The sequence below is a fragment of the Carettochelys insculpta genome, chromosome 11 (genome assembly GCF_033958435.1).
Source record: "Carettochelys insculpta isolate YL-2023 chromosome 11, ASM3395843v1, whole genome shotgun sequence".
NCBI lineage: Eukaryota > Metazoa > Chordata > Testudines > Carettochelyidae > Carettochelys > Carettochelys insculpta.
In genome coordinates this window covers 8,948,206-8,971,564 of record NC_134147.1, presented here as the reverse complement: position 1 = coordinate 8,971,564, position 23,359 = coordinate 8,948,206, and the positions used below count along the sequence as shown (strand labels likewise).

Sequence of the window (23,359 nt, the reverse complement as noted above, 5' to 3'; positions counted from 1 at the left end):
AGAGTAGCCTAAAGAAGAGCTCTGTGCGGCTTGAAAACTTGGACTGCTCTACACTACAGATCTAAATCAGTATAAAAATCGACATCCCTGAGCAATATTGTCATACTGACACAACTGCCCACGTAGTCAGCACTAAGAGCATCTGACACCAACATAGGTACTTCCCCTCAGGCAGCCAAAGGGATGTCTCTCTCCTGTCGGCTTAGAGCATTAAGAGCTGCAGCTGCAGTGATGCAACATTTTCAGGGTAGTCTTGCCCCTGTCTCTCTCACAGACCTAAATTTCTCCAATAAAAGATCCATTACCTCACTTGCCTTGTCACTCCACATATGACGTAAACCATTTGACATAGCAATCTCTATGAATATTTCATATTTCTAAAGAAAGATACTGTATCTGAGTTTTACTGTAAATCCAATAAGCATAGATAGGCCTTGTAGAGCATTTTGTCTCTCAGACTGTTTTACTTGTTAGCATGGTAAAGTGGTTATTTTCATTCATAACTGTAACATTTATTAAGCAACGGGCCATATTTTCAAATGTATCATTACTGTCATTTGAAATCTAAAGGCCAAGACAGCTTCAGTGATTCTCTGGAATCTCTACGTTTGTAAGATTTATTCAGCGATGGCCAAATAACTACCAAGGATTCATAAATCTTAATTACCTTCTAGGGGAAGTAAAGAAACAGACTGACAGTGCCAGACGAGTACCCAGAATCCAGTTACTTCATGATAGACCCAAGAAGGAAGATAAGAGAACACCACTTGCCATCACCTATAGCCCTCCATCATTGACAATCTTCAACCTACACTGGAACATGATCCCTCATGCTAAAAGGCCTTGACTGACAGGCCTGTCCTCTCCTACAGACAGCCGCTCAGCCTCAAGAAAACACTCACTAGCAGCCAAAATCATAACACTAACCCAGGAACCTACCCCTGCAACAAACCCCATTGCCAGTTCTGTCCACATATTTATCCTAAAGACACCATCATGGGACCTAATCATATCAGCCACACTATCAGGGGCTCATACAAGTGCACATCCACTAATGTGATACATGCCATTGAAGCGGGCTTGAACCTGGGAACTTTGTGCAGGAGCCTCTACTGTTTGAGCTAAAAGACAACAGGTGCTCAGCTAAGACTGCACAGAAGACTTATTCCTTCCCTCTGTAAATGGTCTAGATGCCACTATATGGGACAGTGAAGTGTACCTAGGTGTGTGGGTTACACCATGATGTGCTAGCAATGCTCATCTGCCATGTGTACACTGGATAAATTGGACAGTGCATGTGCCAAAGGATGAATGGACATAAATTTGACATCAGGAATTGGAATACACATAAACTTATAGAGGAACCCTTTAACCTCCTTGGACATTCAATACAGGATTTTCAAGTAGTCATTCTGCTACAAAAGGATTTTACTACAATAGGGAGACATCCGAATTGGAATTCATTTGCAGATTTGACACATTTAACCTGGGGTTTAACCGAGATCTCAATTATCTTACATACAACAAGTGAAATTTTCTCACCTTTGATATTTGCAGGAATGGGGCACAGCATAGTGAACTTAGTTTACTTCTTCCACTGATACGAATAATGACAGGTGACCTCTCCCCTTTTTAAATCTTCCCTTCTACCTTCCTCCCCTCCCTGTGATATAAACCCTGGATTCATAATTATTTACTCAAATCTGAGGAAGTGGGTCTAATCCACAAAAGCTCATTACCAAATAAATAAATTTGTTAGATTTCAAGATGCTACAGGACTGCTTGTTTTTGTAGTGCCTTCCTACTTCCATTGTAAAGCATTCCCCAGTATGAATCAGAGAATCTCAAGGGCATCTGACTTCCATCTGTAAGAAATGGATTGATTTGTAATCCTACTGTGTCAAATTGACAAGAATGAGACTCCTGATCAGATGGGGCAGGCTCAGCCAATCAGGGAAATAAAACAGAATGTGACTGAAATGCTTTAACCACATGACTTGTTCTGATAAATGAACCTTTCCTGGACATACACAACAGAGAATACAAATATAAAGGGCTTGTCTACACTTTTCCCCAAGTTCGAAGGGGGCATGTTAATCAGGGCGATGGGAGATTAGTAATGAAGTGCTGCGGTGAATCCACAGCACTTCATTAGGCTGATTCTCCCCTGCGACAAATTCAAAGTGTCAGACTTTGAAGTGCCAGCATGTGTGTAGCTGCAGGCCCGTTGAAGTGGCCGCGATATTTTGAAGTGCCTTTACACACATGCCAGCACTTCGATGTGTGACATTGCGAAGTTGCCGCAGGGGAGAATTAGCTTAATGATGTGGGGACTGGACTCATTACTAATTGCCCATCGCCCTGATTAACATGCCCCCTTCGAAGTTGGGAGCAAGTGTAGACCCAGCCAAAGTGTGATTATATCAAGATCAACAAGGAAGCTGGAATTTGTGGGGAAAAATGAGAGTGAAGCACGGATGGGTCATGGTTGAAATTCAAACAAAGAGAAACATTATCATCAAAAGGTTTGTTTTTCATCTTTTCTTTTGAAAGACTGGAATAAAGCAGCATCACACCTGGTAAACTTGGCTACTGCAGGGGATAGAGAACTGGGAAGTCAGCAGGGCCCACAGAGGGAGAAGAGGGGCTGGCTCCAAGCCTGAGACAATATCATAGATTTATGAATGCACATTCTCAGGAGTCCTGAGGGGACAAGAAATTAAGTATCTTGTAATTACTGCACTTGGGAATACTGGCTACGAGAAACTGCACTTCACTTGGATTCAAACAGTCCCCCAACCAAAGTTGCTCAAAGCATTTAGTTTCTCGGTTCTGAAAGTAGGGGGGAGGGATAGCTCAGTCATCTGAACATTGGCCTGCTAAACACAGGGTTGTGAGCTCACTCCTTGAGGGGGCCATTTAGGGATCTAAGGCAAGTAGATTTAAAAAAAGAGGGATAGTGCTTGGTCCTGCCAAGAGAGCAGGGGACTGGACTCAATGACCTCCTGAGGTTCCTTCCAGTTCTACATGATGTCTATTCACGTAAAAGATATTCAGCATACAATTCTAGAGTACTTGTATTAATTAAATACTGTTAGTAAAAGCCAGTCTGTTTTCACAGTAACCTGGTTTGAAATCCCACAAAAATGAGCCTCAGCATAGCACAGTTCTCTAGCCAGTTAGCCATTCATACCTGCTTTGCCTATTTGGACAGCCAGTTTGGTCAGCTTGCCCTGGAGGACAGATTTCTCTTTCTTGTGCATGTTTGCCTTCTTCTTGTCTTTGTCATCTCCCTCTCCCCCTTCCGCACTCTTCAGTGGCTGCATCTCCATGGCAGCAGCTCCATCCTGCTGCTTGGCTAACAATGCAGAAGAAAACAGTTACCCCAGGATTTTTATCCAACATAATTTCTACCCTTTCTTAAAAAAATAACTCTGAAGTTTTTCATTCATTCAAAATTCAACTTGAAATAGTCCCACATGTGTACAGTAATAACTATATGATTAATTATGAATATATGCAGCACCCTGAACCTGCAACCAGAAGTCTGCAAGAGACTTTGCTTATCATCACAAGGGTCCATTCATTTGCAGGCTCAAGGTCTGAGACTGTAAATTCTTTGGAACACATAAGGAGACTTTAAAGTGCCAAATATATTTATATAGGATTCAATACCTTCTACCTATTAATAAATATTGTGTCTGTGTCTTAATAATACACCAGTTGTTCTAAAAATGAGATTAATATTACCTCACTCCTGCAGTATTTTAGATAACCCCAGGGTCTGAAAAATGTCAACATCTATCACACTAATGACTATGTCTTCTAGCACAACTGAAAAGTATCTATGCAGGCACGCACCCTCAATATCTTTATGAATGAAAATTAAAGAAATAAAAACACTTCCTTCTTTCAGGAGAAACAGACTTCTATGGTACCAGCTCTACATAGGAAGTTATACAGAATACTGCAGGGAATAGAGAAACTTTATCTAGTAGGTAAGGCAAAAATAGTATCCAAAGCAAAACTTTCATTTTTAAGTGAAACCAGCTTGCTGCGTGTGGTCAGTGTGGTAGATAGACTAGATTACATGAAATGGACTGGAATGAGACAGAAAGTCATTCTGATCTGATTTCAAAAGCACTATGCTTTGTACAAAACCATATTAATTCAACTAGGAGACTGAACATTTCTCCCTAACTTTAGGCCATTATTCATGAACTGTCCTATTTAGTAGTTATCCAGGTTAATCTCACCAGCTTCTACTCCATCTCACACTCTGCAGGAGTGCATTTAAATAATCATCAAAGGAAAATATCTACTGGGCTTATTCTTTTACTTGTCAGGTTCTGAAGTAAATATGGCATAAAACTTTTCCAAGGAGGAAGACATTAATTTCTTCCAAAGAACACACAATACATGTTGAACCTCCCTAATTTGGCACCCTTGGGACCTGACCAGTGCCAGACAAGAGAATTTGCCAGACAACAAGAGGTCAATATTGTCCAGCAGCATTACCAACACTCCCACTGCTTTCCAAGCTCTTAGATGACATTTAGGGGTAAATTATAGCTAAATAACAGCACAGAGAGCCAGGACTGGTGGCTATAAACAAACTTTATGGGACCTCAGGAAAGTTGGCCACACATACGAAAGTCATCCAGCTAAAATCATGCTGGATTGCAGATGTTGCCAGACGAGAGAGTTCCAGCTTAGAGAGGCTCAATCTGTACATTGAAAACTGTTAACATGCTTTACTTTTCTTATTATTCAACAATATCCCTGTGTTTCTGTTTTTATATCATGATGCAAGTCAATTTGCATTCAGATTTCCTTTTGCTATATGTAGTGTTATTTACCTTTTCCCTGGAAAGAAAAATATATTTATACTATGTCATTAGCAGACAAAGTAGAAAAACTTAAGTAAGAATAGGATTCATTAGCAGTAATTAGCATGTCTGGATTTGTAATTTGCACGAGAAAAAATGAATTCAAAATGATCTTTGAAACACACATTTTATGTATAAATGGTATATTTGAAACAAACTTGATATTGTTAATCAGTTCAAATTCTGCTGTGTGAAAATTCTGTAAACTGTAATTTATTTTATTGTTACATTTTCAATAATTCTCTGACTTGGCTTTACACAGTGTCAACTTTTTTCACATTTAGCCATCACGTTGTATGTTCAAACAAATAAGATACTTTCCCCACATATCCTCAAAATTGTTATTTTATTTGCCAAATGGACTCTAGTTGCATGCTAAACATAAAAAGCCACAACCTGCTTAGTATGAAAGAAGATTACCTTTGTTCTGGCTGTTCTCCATATTCCCATCCTGCATTTTGCCTATATGATGAAGAATTGCAACAGACAACAAAGAGCAGACAATAAACAGTCATCACACTGACAGAACACCACAATGGGAATTTAAATAAATGAGCACATGAAAATAATGAATGTGTTTCATATAAACATTTATGATCAATGGGCATTTTCATCATGTTTTAATTTAGATGCATAAAGAAAAAAAACTTATTTGGACTAACTCAAAGAACTGCAACCAAGTCCAATGTTCTAATAGCAGAAATAATGCCAGTCTTGTTTCCTTACTGAAATAAAAAAGTGATACATATTTTTGGAGAAATTAATTAACTTGTGGAAAATATATAAAACAACTTCAGTACGAGCTAAAACAAGTGGTATTTCCAAACTGCAGTTTCATCAAGATACGATTTAGCATATGGTTTTACAAATAACATTAAGTATATTAACAGAGAGAAAGCCATCCTAGTCTATATACTATCAAAACAAAAAAGCATTCAAGTAGCACTTTAAAGACTAACAAAATAATTTCATAGGTGAGCTTTCGTGGGACAGACCCACTTCTTCAGACCCTAGACAGACCAGAACAGACTCAATATTTAAGGCACAGGTGACACATTAACACATGGTTTGAACCAAGATTGGAACTTTCTGGGTCACTATAGGGGCTTGTTTGCATACTTGGCTTAATCTAATTCTTGACTTCCCCCCACATCCACCAACCTTCTGCCCCTCTACTCTCTGATTTGCTCACCTTGATAATTTTTCTTCTGATTTGTCCACCTTGATTACTGTTTTTGGTTCTCTGTGCCTTAAATATTGAGTCTGTTCTGTTATGGCTATGGTCTGAAGAAGTGGGTCTGTCCCACAAAAGCTCACCTAATAAATTACTTTGTTTGTCTTTAAAGTGCTACTTAACTGGTTTTTTTTTTGTTTGTAGTAAGTATACTATTTTCTTTTGATAGAAACACATAATACTCAGCCAGAAAATGTTTGGCCCTCTGTAATCATGAGTCTGAATTGACTAATGCAGATACTTTGGTGGCTTAAATCATGACTGGCCAGTTTCAAGTTGCATACAAGTCTTGGAAATAAATGGGAAGCCTTGTGCATTATCTACAGTGAAACAAGCACTGCGCATATGGAAAAGACAAACATTTGAGTCTATAAATGTTATACACACATGATGAAATACATTCTCTCAGCTGTTGTTTGTTGCTGGATGTTCACAATGCTCAATTTAAAAGATCCACTAAGGATACTGAATAGTTAATACATTTCCATGGTACTTTTGGTTCATTCTTCATATTAAATAGTAGTCGAGAATTTATCCCAAAAATATAGCAGTTAATACTTGCTCCTTCAATGTTATATTACAGCTGAAGTCAACATATAGTTGGACAGAAGCAGAAATTATGCTTCAAAAATTTATGGACTAATTCTAGGTACTACTGGAACACATTTTATTACAGTAATATAATTGGGTGGCTAAGAAATCGACTTGTGAGGATTACTATCTTAATCCATCTACTCCTGTCTTGTTTATATTTTCAGCGATTTAGGACAACAAACTCGGGCTTCTTTTTAAACAAAACTTAAAAAAAAAAAAAAAGTCAACATAGCTCCTGTATCAGAACTCTGCCCTGATAAGACTATGATTTTTGAGAAGTTGAGAGAGAGGAGGGGGGGGGGATACCGACTTGAGAAAGTACACTGCTATCCTCTGATGTTTTTCGAACTCAAAAGGCCCATTGAAGCATAGCAAAGTACACCTCCATTTTGGATTTACAATACAGTCTCTTTCTTTCACTCAGGCAGGCCTGATGTTATGGTTGGGGGTAGGAGGCAAGAGGGTATCTGCCCCATGGGCCATGATTCAAAAGGACCCAGCCTCCCAGCTGCTGCTACTGCAGCAGCATCCGGTGTTCTGGGCCCTTTAAATTGCTGCCCCTTCCCTTCCGCCTGAGGCCCAGCTCCTCTTGGGAGTGCTGTCCCCTCTCCTACTCGCTGCTCAGCAATCCTCGCAGCATTAACTTATCCATATTTACATAAAAACAAAGCAATTATTTTACATAGACTATTCACATTAGTAGACATTTACAAATTTCAAGGATTCATGCAGGAGTTTAACATTTCTGCACTGCAAATACTGTTTTCTCCTTTACTAGCAGCAAGAACCGTTCTTAAAATGCAGTAATTATTATTAATTCTGAAAGCACAACAATTTATAAGATCATTGAAATATACATATGTTCTTCAGTTTACCTTGGCAATTTTTTGAGGATGCAACAACCTTTAGTCCCACATTAGAAACAGGGCAAATTGAAGATTATATTTTTGAAAAGGTATCGTTATGTTCAAAAGACCAATGCTTTCAATGAGAAATGCTTCCATGAGCTTTCATTTTTCTAAAAAAGTCAATTGATTATTATCTGTAGAAAACTGCTCATACACTTTTTATAAAATCTAAATATTACAGTAGTGTGTTGTTGAATTGCATTGTGGCATCTGACTGCCTACGAAAAGTTTACCGCTAGGCTTGCATTAACATAATACAGCAAAAGACACCAAGTATTCCTGGAGATACTGATTTCTGACCTGAGGAAAAGCCATCTTTGGAGTCAAAGTCTTATTTTAGGGCAGACATAGACTATTTTTAAAAAAGTTAAATGATTATTGACAGCCTTCTCAAATCACAGTTAACATTTTCTCATATCACAAGAGCATTAAGGCTTTCAAAGCATTATAAATGCCAAGCAGCAAAGTATGGAGGTCAAAGTGCTCAATTCATCTATGAAATGTTGTAGCTGTGCTGGTCTGAAGATACTAGAGAGCACGGAAGAGATCTGCATAATGCAAAAGCTTCTCTCTCTCATCAACAGAAGTTGGTCCAATAAAAGAGGTTACCTCACCCATCTTGTTTCTCTATTATAAATGATACCTACTGCATAATTAGGAATATATGAATTAGCACACCGAATTAAACCAACGGTTCATTAGTCCGATGTCCTGTTTACAAAAATGGCCTGGATATGATATTTTAAAGAATGGCAAATAACCCACATAATGGACAATTATGGGCAACACCATGGACGTACCTATGAGACAGATATCTTCCTTGTCATGGCAGTTACAGGTTGATTTATACTGTGAAACAAGAGGGTTACTATCCCAGTTAAATGTTTATTCTAGTTAGTCTAACTACGAATATTCTTACTATTCCTGTAGAATAAATGACTAATTCTTTTTTGAATCATGTTAAATTCTCTGTCTTGAAATTATCATGTGGCGATAAGTTCCAGAGTTTCATTATGCATTGTATTCAAAAGTTGCTTTTTGTCTCTCTAACGTGGGTTGCTTGTGAATTACACTGTTTGACTTTTGCATTCCTGGCACTACAAAAAGTAAATCAAAGCACCAAATTGTCCCTTTTTTAACATTCATTATTTTACATACAGTGATCATTTATATTTATTCATGTATCTTCTATTCACACTCTAAATTAATCCTCTTCCTCTTGAGAGCTCCTCATAAAAAGTTTTTCAGTGCCACTGATAATTTTCCTTGCCACTCTCTGGAGCACTGTATTTCTGCTAAACCCTTTTTAAGATAAGGTGAATAGAGCTGACCACCAGGTGAGTTCATTGATTCAGATAACAGCTTTTCTGTTATTATTCTCTCTCACTTTCTTAATATAACCCTGCATATTGTTGGCTTTTTTGAACATTATTTCCCATCAAGTTAAAGTTTCCACTGAGATGGTCAATGATTGTGTTTGGTCTTTTTCTTGCTTAACTACTTAATATAGGAAATATCAATTTTTGAGAGTGGTTAGCCTATTAAATACCAAAAATCAGTTGATTAATAATGGCAGTATTTCTTGAATAATGTATTTGATGAATGCATTCAACAGGACTCCAATTTTTCCTTCCACTGTGCATTTTGCACACACAAATACTAAATTTAATCTATTATCACATTGGCCATTCAATTAGTTTTACTGGGCTCTTTTGAAGTCCATACAAGCTTCAGTCCTGAATAACTAGACAATTTGCCTCTCACAAGTTCCTCTCTCTTTTCAAGAATGTTAGTGCATCAACCAAAAGATAATCTAAGAACAGACGCTTAGCATGTCTGCTACCAATCTCCTTCCAATAAGAAAACTGCTAATTTTATGAGAAAAATTTCCATTTCCTTGCTGTGACTGCTTAGTTCCCTTAAATCCTTATGAGAAATTTTATCAAAAATTATGCCTAATAGTTCTCTTTCCACTATTGTGTTGAGTGCCTCAGAATTCTAATAGACTGGAGAAGCACAGTAAATTAAGATGGGCTTGCTTCTACCACATCATAATCATCTAGGTATTTTCTAACTTTATCTTTAATTACTATTTCAATGAATTAAGGTACTGAAGGCTCACTTAACTCTCAAATCTAATGAAAACAGAATTCTGCAGAGGACAACAACATGAACCAATCTCTTACAAATAAAATAAAATTTGATCATGACAATGATTAATTAGACACTATCAGGTTATTTTTATTTCGGACTTGGTGTGGGACTTTCTAGGCTGGTTGATATATTTTCCCCTGCACTCTGTAAGGTCTAAGCTGAATTGCAGGGAGTTAATTCTCTGTGCTATAACTTTGATATTTTTAATTGTTTTTGTTATACACAGAAACAAGTATGCTTATTGGCTTTCTTGGTAATTTTCATTTTTTTGTGTTGTTAATAAATTACATTTTTTAAGGCAATGATTTGATTCCTGTCTCCCAGAGGAGTATCTGTGTATTCATGCCTAGACCAAAAGGTCAGCTATTAGATTACAGCATAACTAATTTTATTGAGCAAATGTTTACAACAGTTAATAGCCAAATTGCATAGGGTAAGAAATAAAAGCACACGAGTCATCCATGGTGCAGACGTGGGTTACAGAAGTAACAAGCACTGAACGTAATTAACAAATGTACTTCGTAACCCACATTGCCCCAGCTACATGTGGTGGGAAGATTACCTTTAAGCCAATAAGTAACCTAATTTCTACTCTTTGTTTCCAAGTCTCTCCTAAGGGAGGAGTGAAGTTGGGGTTACCCCACAGGGAGATATCCAAGTGTCTCCTCCTGGGTTTTAAAGGTGTGGGAGGGTACTTACTTGGTGGTGGTGGCTACTTCCCCTGCCCTCCAGGGTCAGGGAACCTGTAACCTTGGGGAGCTTTTTTAAGCAGAGCCTTTAAGACAAGCTAATTTTAAGATTTTGGGGAGCTCCACTTTCTGCATTCAGAGTATCAGAGTGGGGATCAGTCCTGACAAACTCTAAGGAAGGGGACAATGAAAGGAGCATTAAAAATTGTCATTACTTTTCTCTTGGGGCTATTTTTGCACAAATCTTCCAGGAAATGAGGAGGATTGAACAGCGGTAGAGGCTTTGAAGGGTAGTGGAAGTCGGTTCCATTTATGACAATTCTTGTCCCTTTTCCAACCTAGCATATCAGTTCAAGAAGTTTGGGGAGAAGCCTCACTGTCCACATGATGTGTTGTACACCTTACAGGCTTGGGACAGCCCCGCTAATTGCTTGCATTGTCAATATGTGGCTGGGCTGCAGAATCAGCACCACTTACTTTCTGTGTTTTGTCATATGAGTTTTGATACCCTCACATTGCATTGCCTTCACCTTTTTTAAGGCTTCTGTATTTTGCAACACGATCTGGGCATTGTCACAGTCAAGCTTCATTCAAATCTAGTTTAGATCAGTGCAGCAGGATAGAGTTTAGAAATAATCACAAATAGTTACAGGAATCTATAAGAGTGGCCTGGAAATTGAATAATAGGGGGCAATTGCTGCTTAAAAATGTAGAACCTATTCTAATTACATTTTTCACTGTTGGAATTGTCCTAGAAAATATACAGAGTACTGTGACTATATCTTACGTTGGAAATGAATTATTTCCTTATCCGCACTTCAGTCTAATCCTACAGGTAAACAAGATCAGACAGTGTCAACGAGTCTATATGTAGTCAAAAATATGATGGAAAAAGCGCTCAAATAAAATTACTGGTAGCTCTTTATAGGTACTTAGTCTCAGGATACACCTACACTTATGGAAGATCAACATGCTGGCAGTCGATCTTCCGGGGTTCGATTTAGCACATCTAGTAGGGATGCAATAAATTGAACTGTGATGGCACCGCTGTTGGTACTTCTGGCAGTTGCAAGGAGCAAGGCAAGTCAATGGGAGAGTTTCTCCTGTTGACCTCCTGCTCTGTGGATGGTGGCAAAGATCTATTTTAGATCAGTTGACTCTAGCTACTCAATACTCGTAGCTGGATTTGCAAATCTAAAAGCAATTTTACTTTGTAGTTTAGACTGGGCATCTGATTCACAGGGTTACCAAAAGTGAGACTAATAGCAGTGGAGATAAGGGTCAGAGGGGTAGTCGTTTTAGTCTGAATCTGCAAAAACAACCAGAAGTCCTGTGGCAGCTGATAGACTAGCTTATAGCTTATATATTGGAACATAAACTTTCATGGGCAAAGACTGATGAAGTGTGTCTATGCCCACAAAAGCTTATGCTCCAATATATCTGTTAGTCTATAAGGTGCCACAGGACTTCTCATTGTAACAGCAGTGGACTATCTCCTGTAACCTTTTTGGAATTCTTTTCTGCAATTAGTGTCAACTCAACTTCGTAAATCTATTACATTAAGGAATTACAACTTATTTAATAGAAATCCTGGCAGTAAATGCATACAAATGCCCTCGGACTGTCAAAGTTAACAGTAGGTAAGCAAGGTTTTACCTGATATGTCACTTTTAAACAAGTGTGATATTTAAGTATGAAAATATAAGATGAAAATAACATTGAGTCTCTGACCTGAGCCTCTCAAACTCAAGGAAACCCTGAATTAAGATTAAGGTAACATTCTGGGAGATAACCAGAATACAGCCACTCCCAAATTCCAAAAGAGGCTACCAGCCATTCTTAACAGCATTTCCTGCCAAGCGTTCCACGTAACTGTCCAAGTTCAAATCTCATTGTCGTATGTTGACAAATGGCATAGACAGCTGTGTTTACTCCTTATGCTGCCCATCTGTAATTCTCATCAGTGCTAAAGAAAACTATGCATGTTCATCAAGGGAAAATGTGTCCCGCAGTTTCAACATAAGAAACACAGTAATGCCCTTCTAGGATGGATTCTAGCTACTGAATTTTAACCACTGTTAAAAAGAGTGGGCAAGTCACCTGGAACTGTGCTCACTTGGCCACACTACCACAGAAGATTGACCAGCGCAGGGTCACTCTTCTGTGGGTTTGTTTCATGCATGCATGAAACAGTGCTTTCCAGGGTCAAAGTTGACCCCAGAACTCGTTGCAAGCAGCAAGGGTTAAAAAAGGTTGATGGGAGAAACGCTCCAATCAGCCTGTTTTCTGTAGACAACTATAGCAGTCAACAGCTAATAAGTCGATTTTAGCTATGCAACTGAAGTAGCTAAAATTGCTTATCGGCGGTTGACTGCTAAGTCTAGTACAGACGTAGCCTAAGGGTAGGACTACAGAACAAAGTTATTTCGAAATAACTTTCCTAGCATCTACACAATACAACTGCTATCTTGAAATAATTTTGAAATAGCAGTTGAATTATTTTGAAATAGGTAAACCTCACTGCATGAGGATTAGTGCCTATTTTGAAATAGGTATTTCAAAATAGGTTGCTGTTAAAAGCTGCGTCTACACGTGCACGCTACTTCGAAGTAGCGGCACCAACTTCGAAATAGCGCCCGTCGCATCTACACGCGTCGGGCGCTATTTCGAAGTTAACTTCGACGTTAGGCGGCGAGACGTCGAAGCCGCTAACCTCATGAGGAGATAGGAATAGCGCCCTACTTCGACGTTCAACGTCGAAGTAGGGACCGTGTAGACGATCCGCGTCCCACAACGTCGAAATTGCTGGGTCCTCCATGGCGGCCATCAGCTGGGGGGTTGAGAGATGCTCTCTCTCCAGCCCCTGCGGGGCTCTATGGTCACCGTGGGCAGCAGCCCTTCGCCCAGGGCTTCTGGCTGCTTCTGCGGCAGCTGGGGATCTATGCTGCAGGCACAGGGTCTGCAACCAGTTGTCAGCTCTGTGTATCTTGTGTTGTTTAGTGCAAGTGTGTCTGGGAGGGGCCCTTTAAGGGAGCGGCTGGCTGTTGAGTCCGCCCTGTGACCCTGTCTGCAGCTGTGCCTGGCATCCCTATTTCGATGTGTGCTACTTTGACGTGTAGACGTTCCCTCGCTGCGCCTATTTCGATGTTGGGCTGAGCAACGTCGAAGTTGAACATCGACGTTGCCGGCCCTGGAGGACGTGTAGACGTTATTCATCGAAATAGACTATTTCGATGTCGCAACATCGAAATAAGCTATTTCGATGTTGGCTGCACGTGTAGACGTAGCCAAAGACAGAGAATAGAGCCTATTTTGAAATAAGCCATAGTGCATATAGACACTGTATTTCAAAATAGCTAAGTGCTATTTCAAAAAGCATTTTGTGTGTAGCAGCACTATTTTGAAATAAAATATTGTGGAATATCTCTTCAGCTGTGTCTACACTTGCATTCCTCTTTCGAAAGAGGTATGCAAAGGAGGGAAATTGAAAATGCAAATGAGGTGCAGATTTGCATATCTGGCACCTCATTTGCATATTTTAATTTCAAAATAGCTTCTTTCAAAAGAAGAAAACCAGTGTAGACACTGCTCTTTCGAAAGTAAACCCCCATCTTCAAAAGAATCCCTCTTCCCATAAAAAGGGAAGAAGGATTCTTTCAAAGATGGGGTTTACTTTTGAAAGAGCAGTGTCTACACTGGTTTTCTTCTTTCGAAAAAACTATTTTGAAATAAGAATGTGCAAATGAGGCGTCAGATATGCAAATCTATACCCCATGTGCATGTTCAATTTCCCTCATTTGCATACCTCTTTTGAAAGACGAAAGCAAGTGTAGACACAGCATTCTGGAATAGCTTATTCCAAAATAATCCTGCTGTGTAAACATGCCCCTATTGTGGGTACTAGAGCTATTTCACTTTATTCCAACATTTATTCTGAATACTGAGTTGTTGAATAACTATGATTTACAGTTATCATTTACACTTCCCAAAAGGATGATATGTTCCCAAAGAAATTGAGGTTCTGAGCAATTTAGCTCCAATTAAACAATTAGGATCACACAAATTGTTAAATGTCATGCTACTGAACATACAGATGCATGCTCGTATGCTGGCTGGAAGCCTACAGATAAGGAGCAAGAACAGCAGAACATTGCAAGGCACTCAGGGCTACAGGACAATCAATGACAACCTCCCACTGGTCTGAAATACACCCCAAATGGTCACACTGGTTGGCTCACAGCTTGCCTGTCCAGCAGCAAGGCAGCCTGTCTGCATTTTTGCCTACCGGTATCCTGGCTTCCCGGCTCAAAGTTCTTCTGCTGCCTGGGTTCCAGAGCTTGCAGGATATGTGGTTCCGGGGCAGGATACCAGGTTGAATGCCCCAGAGCTGATGTTCCACTCCCTTTCATGGAGAATTTCAAAGTGTGCGGTTTTCATTCCACATCAGAATGAAAACAAATTTTGGAATACCAAAATCATTTCAAAAGGGAATTAATGTTCTCTACCCAGCTCCAGTGTCATCTGACAGCTAAAGACCTAACCCAGTGGGAGGGATAGCTCAGTGGTTTGAGCACTGGCCTGCTAACCCCAAGGCATGAGCTAAATCGTTGAAGGGTCCATTTCGGGATCTAGGGCAAACAGATTTAAACAAAAAATAAAATAAAAGGATAGGGCTTGTCCCTGCCAAAAAGGGCAGGGGACTGGACTCAATGACCTCCCAAGGTTCTGAGATGTGTATCTCCATATACATAAAATCTTTAAGTAATTATCTGGTTTTCTGCCTGAAGATATGGCCCTCAAAATAAAAATTAATTCCCATGTGACTGAATGTAAAAAAGGGAAACATTCCACCCACAGTGAATATGATCAAGCAGTTGCAGTTACAATATTTAAAGTGACAGACCCCTCTGTTTGCTAATTTTTAACATGTGGGATCGCCAGATCATGACTTGAGAACAAAGAGTTGAGTTAATTGTATTTATCCGTTCAAATGTGGAAGGAGAAAGGCTTCCTCTTCTGGTTTGCTTACTACAGTTCTCCTTTCTCTGGCTGTCCAGAGGTTCCTGTAGATCTTAGATCTGCAAAAATCTCTTAGGAGATCTACATGCATAGAGGAGGCACGGATCAACACTGAGTTAGTATGAACAATGGCGAGGGCATGGAAAGTGCTTCTGGAATGGGAGATTTGAGGATAAAGGACGAAGGCAACCCGGGGGGCGGATAAAGTGAGGAGCATCAAAGGGAGAATGGGGTTAAAGGAAAATGGAAACATAGAAACAGCAGGATCAATATCATTTCCCTCCTCCTACAGACCTTAGGAACTATTGCTGCCCATTTCTGAGTTTTAGAAAACCAACTGACTGTCCTCCTTCCCACAGACCTTCAATGGGATTTTCTTGACAAGGTCCTTATCAGTAGTTCTCCAGTTTCACCACCAACTCATTGGTCTAAAGTGAGATTCCACATAGGATCACTGGGAAGCTAGTAATCTTATTGAGCTCTGTAGGCGGCTGATGATCTAATTTTCATTAGCCATGACAAACAAGGTTTCCAAGTTTTGCAGTCATTGTTGCTCCTCCAGCCTTCTGAACAAATACTTTGACATTTCAAAATGTGTTTTAAAATAATATAATGAAAAGTGCACTTTTGGCACTCTTTCCATTTTAAAAGTTTTTTGCTTGCTTGTGTTTTCTCTTCTTTTAATACAGATTGGCAAAAACAGGATAGGACATTTTCAAATTCAAACCATTTAAATAGTTTGTCCACCAGTCTATCTACACTGTCATGAATTTAAAATAATAAATGCATGCATCCATAATAATTAGCAAACAAGTCTTCAGGTTCAGTTGCTAACTACGGAAGAGTAGAAACGTGATTGTAATTTGTAGACAAAATTTCTTAATCGGCTATGGTAACAAAAAGCATCCTATTGCAATTGCTAGTCAAGTATGCCAATATAAATCCAATCAAGGAATAAATCATATTTTTGTTTTGAATTTATACAGACAACCGAATTCATTTGCCCAGGCCCGCTTTTTGTAATTTGCTGATTTTCAGCTACCATACAACAACACTTCTTATAAGAGTGTAACACTACATTTGTTAGACAGTCTAATATTTGCCACATTCATGTTTCTTGAAACTGTTCTTATCCTGACAAGCCAGTCCTAACCAAAGAAGGAAAGGTGTTCTTAACAAAAGTTCATCAGAAATTAAGCTGAGAGCATCCTTGAAAACATCCACGCAGTGTGCAGAGGCTGTCAAAAAGGCAAACAGGATGATAGGTATTATTAAAAAAGGGACAGAAAATAAGAGGGAGTATCTTACTGCCCTTATATAAATCTATGGTATGCCCACATCTTGAATACTGTGTACAGATGTGGTCTCCTCACCTAAAGAAAGATATCCTGGCACTGGAAAAGGTTCAGAAAAGGGCAACTAAAATGATTAGGGGCTTGGAACAGCTCCCATATGAGGAAAGGCTAAAAAGATTGGGACTTTTCAGTTTAGAAAAGAGGAGACTGAGGGGGGGACATGATAGAGTTATATAAAATTATGACAGGTGTGGAGAGGGTGAATAAGGAGAAGTTATTTATTTGTGCCCATAATACAAGAACTACAGGACACCAAATGAAATTAATAAGTAGCAGGTTTAAAACTAATAAAAGAAAGTTATTCTTCACTCAGTGCATAGTTAACCTGTGGAACTCCTTGCCAGAGGAGATTGTGAAGGCTAGGACTATAACAGAACTTAAGAAAGAGCTAGATAAATTCATGGAGGTTAGGTCCATACAAGGCTACTAGCCAAGGGTAGGAACGGTGTCCCTGGCCTCTGATTATCAGAGGCTGGAGATGGATGGCAGGAGACAAATCGCTTGATCACTGTCTTCAGTCCACCCCTGCTGGGGCACCTGGCACTGGCCACTGTCGACAGACAGGCTACTGGGCCGGATTGACCTTTGGTCTGACCCAGTATGGTTGTTCTTATGTTCTGATGTTCTTAAAGAAGATGGGGAAAAATTTACAGAACACAATCAACTGCATCAACTTTTTACCTTGTGCATCTTACAGAATTGGATTTATAGGTCTGTGTGGTTCTGGGAATCAAAATTCTGAGAGAAGCATGGACAGTGACTATAATTTTCAGGAAAGAAGGAATTTAGTACACCTCATGATTGGAAATATTGAGTTACCATTACTGAAATGAGTGAGACAGTAAGTATGAATAAGACACAGCTGTCTTTTACCAGCTCAATAAAAATGACGAGGATTCAGGAATGAGAAATTAAGCTGGAATCACATTATGCACAGTCTGCAAACTCTGGATCTGATACAGCAAAGCACTTAAAGCGTCTGCTTAACTTCATCAGAGCTGGAATGCTCAGCACATTGAAAAATCAAGCCCTTAGTGCAGTATTGGTCGCCCCAGGACACTGATGCAAAACATCTCTATTAAGGATTACTTGTATATGTATCAGCAACGCAGGGTCCTGTGGCACCTTATAGACTAACAGAAAAGTTTTGAGCATGAGCTTTCGTGAGCACAGACTCACTTCATCAGATGCTGGTCTTGGAAAGCTGCACGGCCAGGTATAAATAAGCCAGAGCAAGGGTGGGGATAACAAGGTTAGCTGAGTCAGCAAGGGTGAGGCTTACTACCTGCTGTTGATCTGGAGGTGTGAACGCCAAGGGAGGGGAAGCTGCTAATGTATTTACCCAGCCATTCGCAATCTTTGTATAAGCCTGAGCTGAGGGCGTCGAATTTGCAGATGAATTGTAGCTCAGAAATTTCTCTTTGGAGTCTGGTCCTGAAAGTTCTTTGCTGTAGGATAGCTACTTTTAAGTCTGCTACTGTGTGGCCTGGGAGATTGAAGTGCTCTCCTACAATCTCCCAGGCCACACAGTAGCAGACTTAAAAGTAGCTATCCTACAGCAAAGAAATTTCAGGACCAGACTCCAAAGAGAAGTTGCTGAGCTACGATTCATCTGCAAATTCGACACCCTCAGCTCAGGCTTAAATAAAGACTGCGAATGGCTGGGTAAATACATTAGCAGCTTCCCCTCCCTTGGCGTTCACACCTCCGGATCAACTGCTGGTAGTAAGCTTCACCCTTGCTGACTCAGCTAACCTTGTTATCCCCACCGTTGCTCTGGCTTATTTATACCTGGCCTTGCAGATTTCCAAGACCAGCATCTGATGAAGTGAGTCTGTGCTAACGAAAGCTCATGCTCAAAACTTTTCTGTTAGTCTATAAGGTGCCACAGGACCCTTCGCTGCTGTTACAGATCCAGACTAACACGGCTACCCCTCCAATACTTGTAGATGTATGTTCACTTTATATAAAAACTATGGTGAGTACATTTATTATAGCAATAAACCACATCACGGCAGGGTGAAGGAAATATTAATTATTAACTTAATGTTCTGTGTCTTTCTGGCTATGTCTACACTAGAGAGTTCTGGCAACAAAACAAGGGTTTTGTTGACAAAACTCCCAGAGCCTCTACATACAAAATGTATTTTGGTGACAGTGTTGACAAAACTAGGTACTTTTGCCAACAGTGTTCTGCCTCTCTGCGATGAGGAATGCCTTTGCCGACAGTTTCTGTCAACAAAAAAAGCAGTGTAGATGCACCAGGGGCCCTCTGTCAGCAGACAGGCTTCCAGTTCACCAGGCAGCCCTGTTTGCTGAGCTTCTGGTTGGCCCTTCTGTCGAGAGAACAGCTGGGCAGTCTGACTGCTGTCTGTCAACAAAGCAGATTGCTCTTTTGATCTGCTGTGGTGTGTGGACGTGATCTGTCAAGAGAAGTTTTGCAGGAAGCTCTCTTCTGACAGTAACTTCTGTTGACAGATTGCTATAGTGTAGAAATAGCCTAAGGTGTTTGTCAGTCAGTGGAAAAAAACATCTTGGGGATTCCACTTTTTATACCAGGGCATTTCATATAAATATAAAATCATTTCATTTAATGAAAATTATCTTAAGGGTCTGCAGATTACTAATTGTGTATTAATTTTAATACAATCACTTTAAAATGTGTTGAGAATTTTCCATGTCATCACTTAGCAAAAAATGCCACCTCGCTGAACCACAGTAAAGTTTACTGCTATGTCAGAACTCCATTTTACCTTCATATGCACAAAACGATGACTTCTATAAGACAAGAATCTACTTGTATCACAAATATGATAAGTAACTATGAGAAATAGCATTTATATTCCCCCATGTTAATGGTGCCGTAAAATAGTGCAGTTATAAGGAACATTCTGCTGCACAAAATGTGATTAAGATTGTAACGGAAATTATGAGCAAAAATAAAAGCTATTTTGAAGCCTGAACTAATAACTATCCATTACATTTAAGGTATTGTCATTAGACTACCAGAAAAGGTATTACTAAAGTATTAGCATGCTAAGAAATGGGGTCAAGAAGCTGCACTAGGTTGAAGTCAAAACTGAAGTAACGGTAGTTTAGCGTAAACAAATGCAACTCTTTTAACAATTGATGAAGAATGGCACATACTAGCATCAGCATGTTTCTCTATTCAGTCGTAACCTCTGTCAAAAGAATGCTAAGAGCAGTGCCAAGTTAGAAGATGCCTCTCAAGTGCTACGTGTTGCATATGAGCCAGATTCCTGACCCCAGGACTATTTCCAAACAGCTACATTGAGACTGTATATGCTTATGAGAGTGCCGCTTGGAATAGGAGAATGTAAAATACACTTACAGTAGTGTTCGGCTTCAAATCTATATTAAAACATGTAAGGAGGAGTTTGACCCTGAAATTTTTAAGAAAAGACAAGTTCTTTTGCAGGCTTTTGAAACAGCCAATGCTTGAAAAGTATATTTATCGCCATTTCTAATTCACGGTAAAAGAAACAGTAAAAATTCCTGGTTGATAGAGACTCCCATTCTTAGTTCAAGACGAAGAAAAGATGTGACACACAATATTGTTGGGGCATCTCTAATAAGCTACTGTACCGTATATGGAGTAGGAGATCTCACAGGGTAAACACATGCACATACAACATCTGTGCAGTTCATAAGAGGAAGAGGAAAGCTGATATAGTTAGGAGAGAAATCCATCAAATAAAACAAGCTAGGTGTTCTTGACGTACCATTGACTAAGCTGGCATTTGCATTATCAGTGGCATTTGCACCTGCTGCACCATCTGTTGCTGAAGGAGGGTGGGAGGAGGGATGGGAAGAATCTACTGAGTAATAATGGACAAAAAAAAGAATAAATAATAAACAATAATAATAATATGAACAAATTTACATGACACAAACAATAACATTTATGGACTCACGTGGCTTTGTGTTCTCCAAAGAAGATTTGTTTTAAATTAAGTAACATAATGTCCAAAAATGAATGTTATTACAAAGATGTTACCAAAATCAGGAATAAACTCATACATGAAATAGTTAAAAGAAAATATGAAAGACACATGTAACAAAGTTAGCAGAGCTGGTGAGAACTGTCTATACACAGTACTATGTATTACTATATCTCTGCTCCTTTATGCAGCTATTACATGTACTTTATTTAAAAAATTTAATATAAATTGGCTAAATATAATGTGCCTTGAATAAATGCATTTATAAAGCCAAGTCTTTTTCAAAATATACACTGTCTTGCTGCTGTACAACCAGTACACACTGTAAAATAGGTTGAAAACATATGTCACAGTAACCTCTTTTATATGGTTTATTGATTTCAAAAATATTGTATTTTTCAAGAGTACAGATACAAGTTTTGGGAAATAAAAAATATATCAACTTGTCATATTTGGTCCCTGCCTTGTTCAAATTCATGTGTGATAAATAATGGATATAAGAGGGCTTGTCTACACGTCCCCCAACTTTGAAGGGGGCATGTTAATCAGGGAGACGGGAGATTACTAGTGAAGTGCCATGGTGAATCCACAGCATGTGATTACGCTAATTCTGCTCCGCAGCAACTTTGAAACATCAAACTTTGAAGTGCCGACCTGCATGTAGCCGCGGGCACTTCAAAGTGCCCATGCTATTTCCAAGTGCCTTTAGTCTCCAAAATTTTGAGGAGTAAAGGCATTTTGAAGTCGCACGGGCACTTTGAAGTGCCTGCGGCTACACACATGCCGGCACTATGAAGTTTGATGCTTTGAAGTTGCCGCAGGGGACAATTAGCCTCATGAAGTGCGTATTCACCAGAGCATTTCATTAGTAATCTCCCATCACCCTGATTAACATGCCCCCTTCAAAGTTGGGGGAAGTGTAGACCCAGCCACAGAAATTAAAATCCCAGCTTATATTTCATCGGTCTTCCTTACTTCAGTGGAACTGCTCAAACACAATGTTCCTTCACAAGAGGAGGAAGAAAAGTTCCCTAAAGTTTTTCTTTAGTATTGCTAATGCTCATTTGCACTACTGTTGAGGGAACAGTTCATAATGAATAAGCAACTGGATGAATTTTGCTTTGCTTTCTGTTGGCTAATTGTTCACAACAGAAAACAACATTTTCACATTTACTCCGCTTTGAAACTCCAGAAATTCTTTAGTGACTAATGATGACAAATGATAACACTGTGCAGGTTAATTTATTCAATTTAATGTGATTAGCAGTTTTACAGATGAACTAAGAGCAAAATGAACAGAGCAAAATACTAACTTTGAAATTCACCATGTAGTACATACATGCAAATTTAATATTTGACTGCAGTACTCATAATTCATACAATATTGAGTGTTTATCTAGGTTAGCCATCACAGCACGTAAACTGCACATTTAAAAATTCAATATACAATAATTTATTTTTCAGGAATAATAGAGCATCCAAAATTAAAATTATTATTTGCAGCACTAGTAAAGCTTGGGCACTTTAATATTTACTGAAAGCAAGCATAGCTAGGTGTCAAAGAAAGTCAAATGAAATCAATTTTTTGAATTTGCATAGAATATTCAAGGATAATTTTTTCCAGCCCTGATTTTTTCAGCCGTGATTTGCACCACAATCTGTCCTATGGCAGCAGCTAAAAGCCTCATACTTCTAACTGATTTGGTAGATTTCTTACTCTACCTGGAAGCTGACGTCCATCCTCCTGTTTCATACCTGTATGATGATTTTTACAAAATGTTAATGAAGGATAAAGGCACACATGTAGAGAAAACTGACATGTAAACACACAATTGGTCAGATTTCAGATGACTGCAGGTGTATATAAATGGAACATATATTTTCAGGGAGTAAGGCCCTGATCCTTGCACACAGCTCAATGCAAGCTGACTCGCCCACAGACAGACTAGAATCTGAGACCTCAGTGCAGGAGCTGCTACAGTTTGAGCAAAACACCACCTGGCTCTCAGCTCAGGCTATAGAGAAGACTCATTCTTTCTGTGTAAGTGGTCTAGGTGCCACCATGTGGGACAGTGAACCACACCCAGTAGGTGTGTAGGTTACACTTGCAGGATAAGAGCCTGCATTTTGAAAGTACTTTAGTTTATGTTGCAGTTGTGTGGTTCCAATCTGAGTATACGTATGTGTATCATATGACTTTTTGCCCTCCGTGTTTGCTTAGAATCCCTGTTCTATTGAACTGCTGTGACAGATGTACTTCTTTTTCTTTACAGACTACAAACAATAGAGCTTATGATACAGACAAATAAACAGACACTGAGCAAGCAGATCTAGAGAGTGGGATCTCCCTAGTCCAAAGCAGACAAACTATGTCAGTTCTAAAGAAGCATTGACATTTTAACATCCCGCTCACTCTGCTGATACAAACTGCCAAATCAGAAACTGGTGTTACTGCTAAAGGGCAGATTTTACTCTCACTGTTTTGAATGAGAGCAGGATTGGACCTGGGATAATACAGTCTACCTTGGAAACAGGCACCGCCTTCCTCTTGAATG

At 39.3% G+C, this 23,359-nt stretch overlaps 1 protein-coding gene across 10 annotated transcripts in view; it reads right to left on the bottom strand.

The window, feature by feature from the left end:
• Window positions 1-23,359, bottom strand: part of ATP2B2 (ATPase plasma membrane Ca2+ transporting 2) — a 340,287-nt gene that overhangs the window by 140,369 nt on the left and 176,559 nt on the right. For 4 of the 10 annotated variants that reach the window (XM_075006186.1, XM_075006190.1, XM_075006194.1 and 1 more), the window contains exons 6-8: window positions 8,986-9,011; window positions 5,310-5,340; window positions 3,194-3,358 (exon numbers count right to left, since the gene is read on the bottom strand). In XM_075006186.1, the coding sequence (XP_074862287.1) occupies window positions 3,194-3,358; window positions 5,310-5,340; window positions 8,986-9,011 (222 nt within the window). Of the gene's footprint in view, window positions 1-3,193; window positions 3,359-5,309; window positions 5,352-6,218; window positions 6,228-8,985; window positions 9,012-20,585; window positions 20,682-22,526; window positions 22,560-23,359 lie in introns of all 10 variants that reach the window. The other 6 variants (XM_075006185.1, XM_075006187.1, XM_075006191.1 and 3 more) reach the window with 6 other exon arrangements.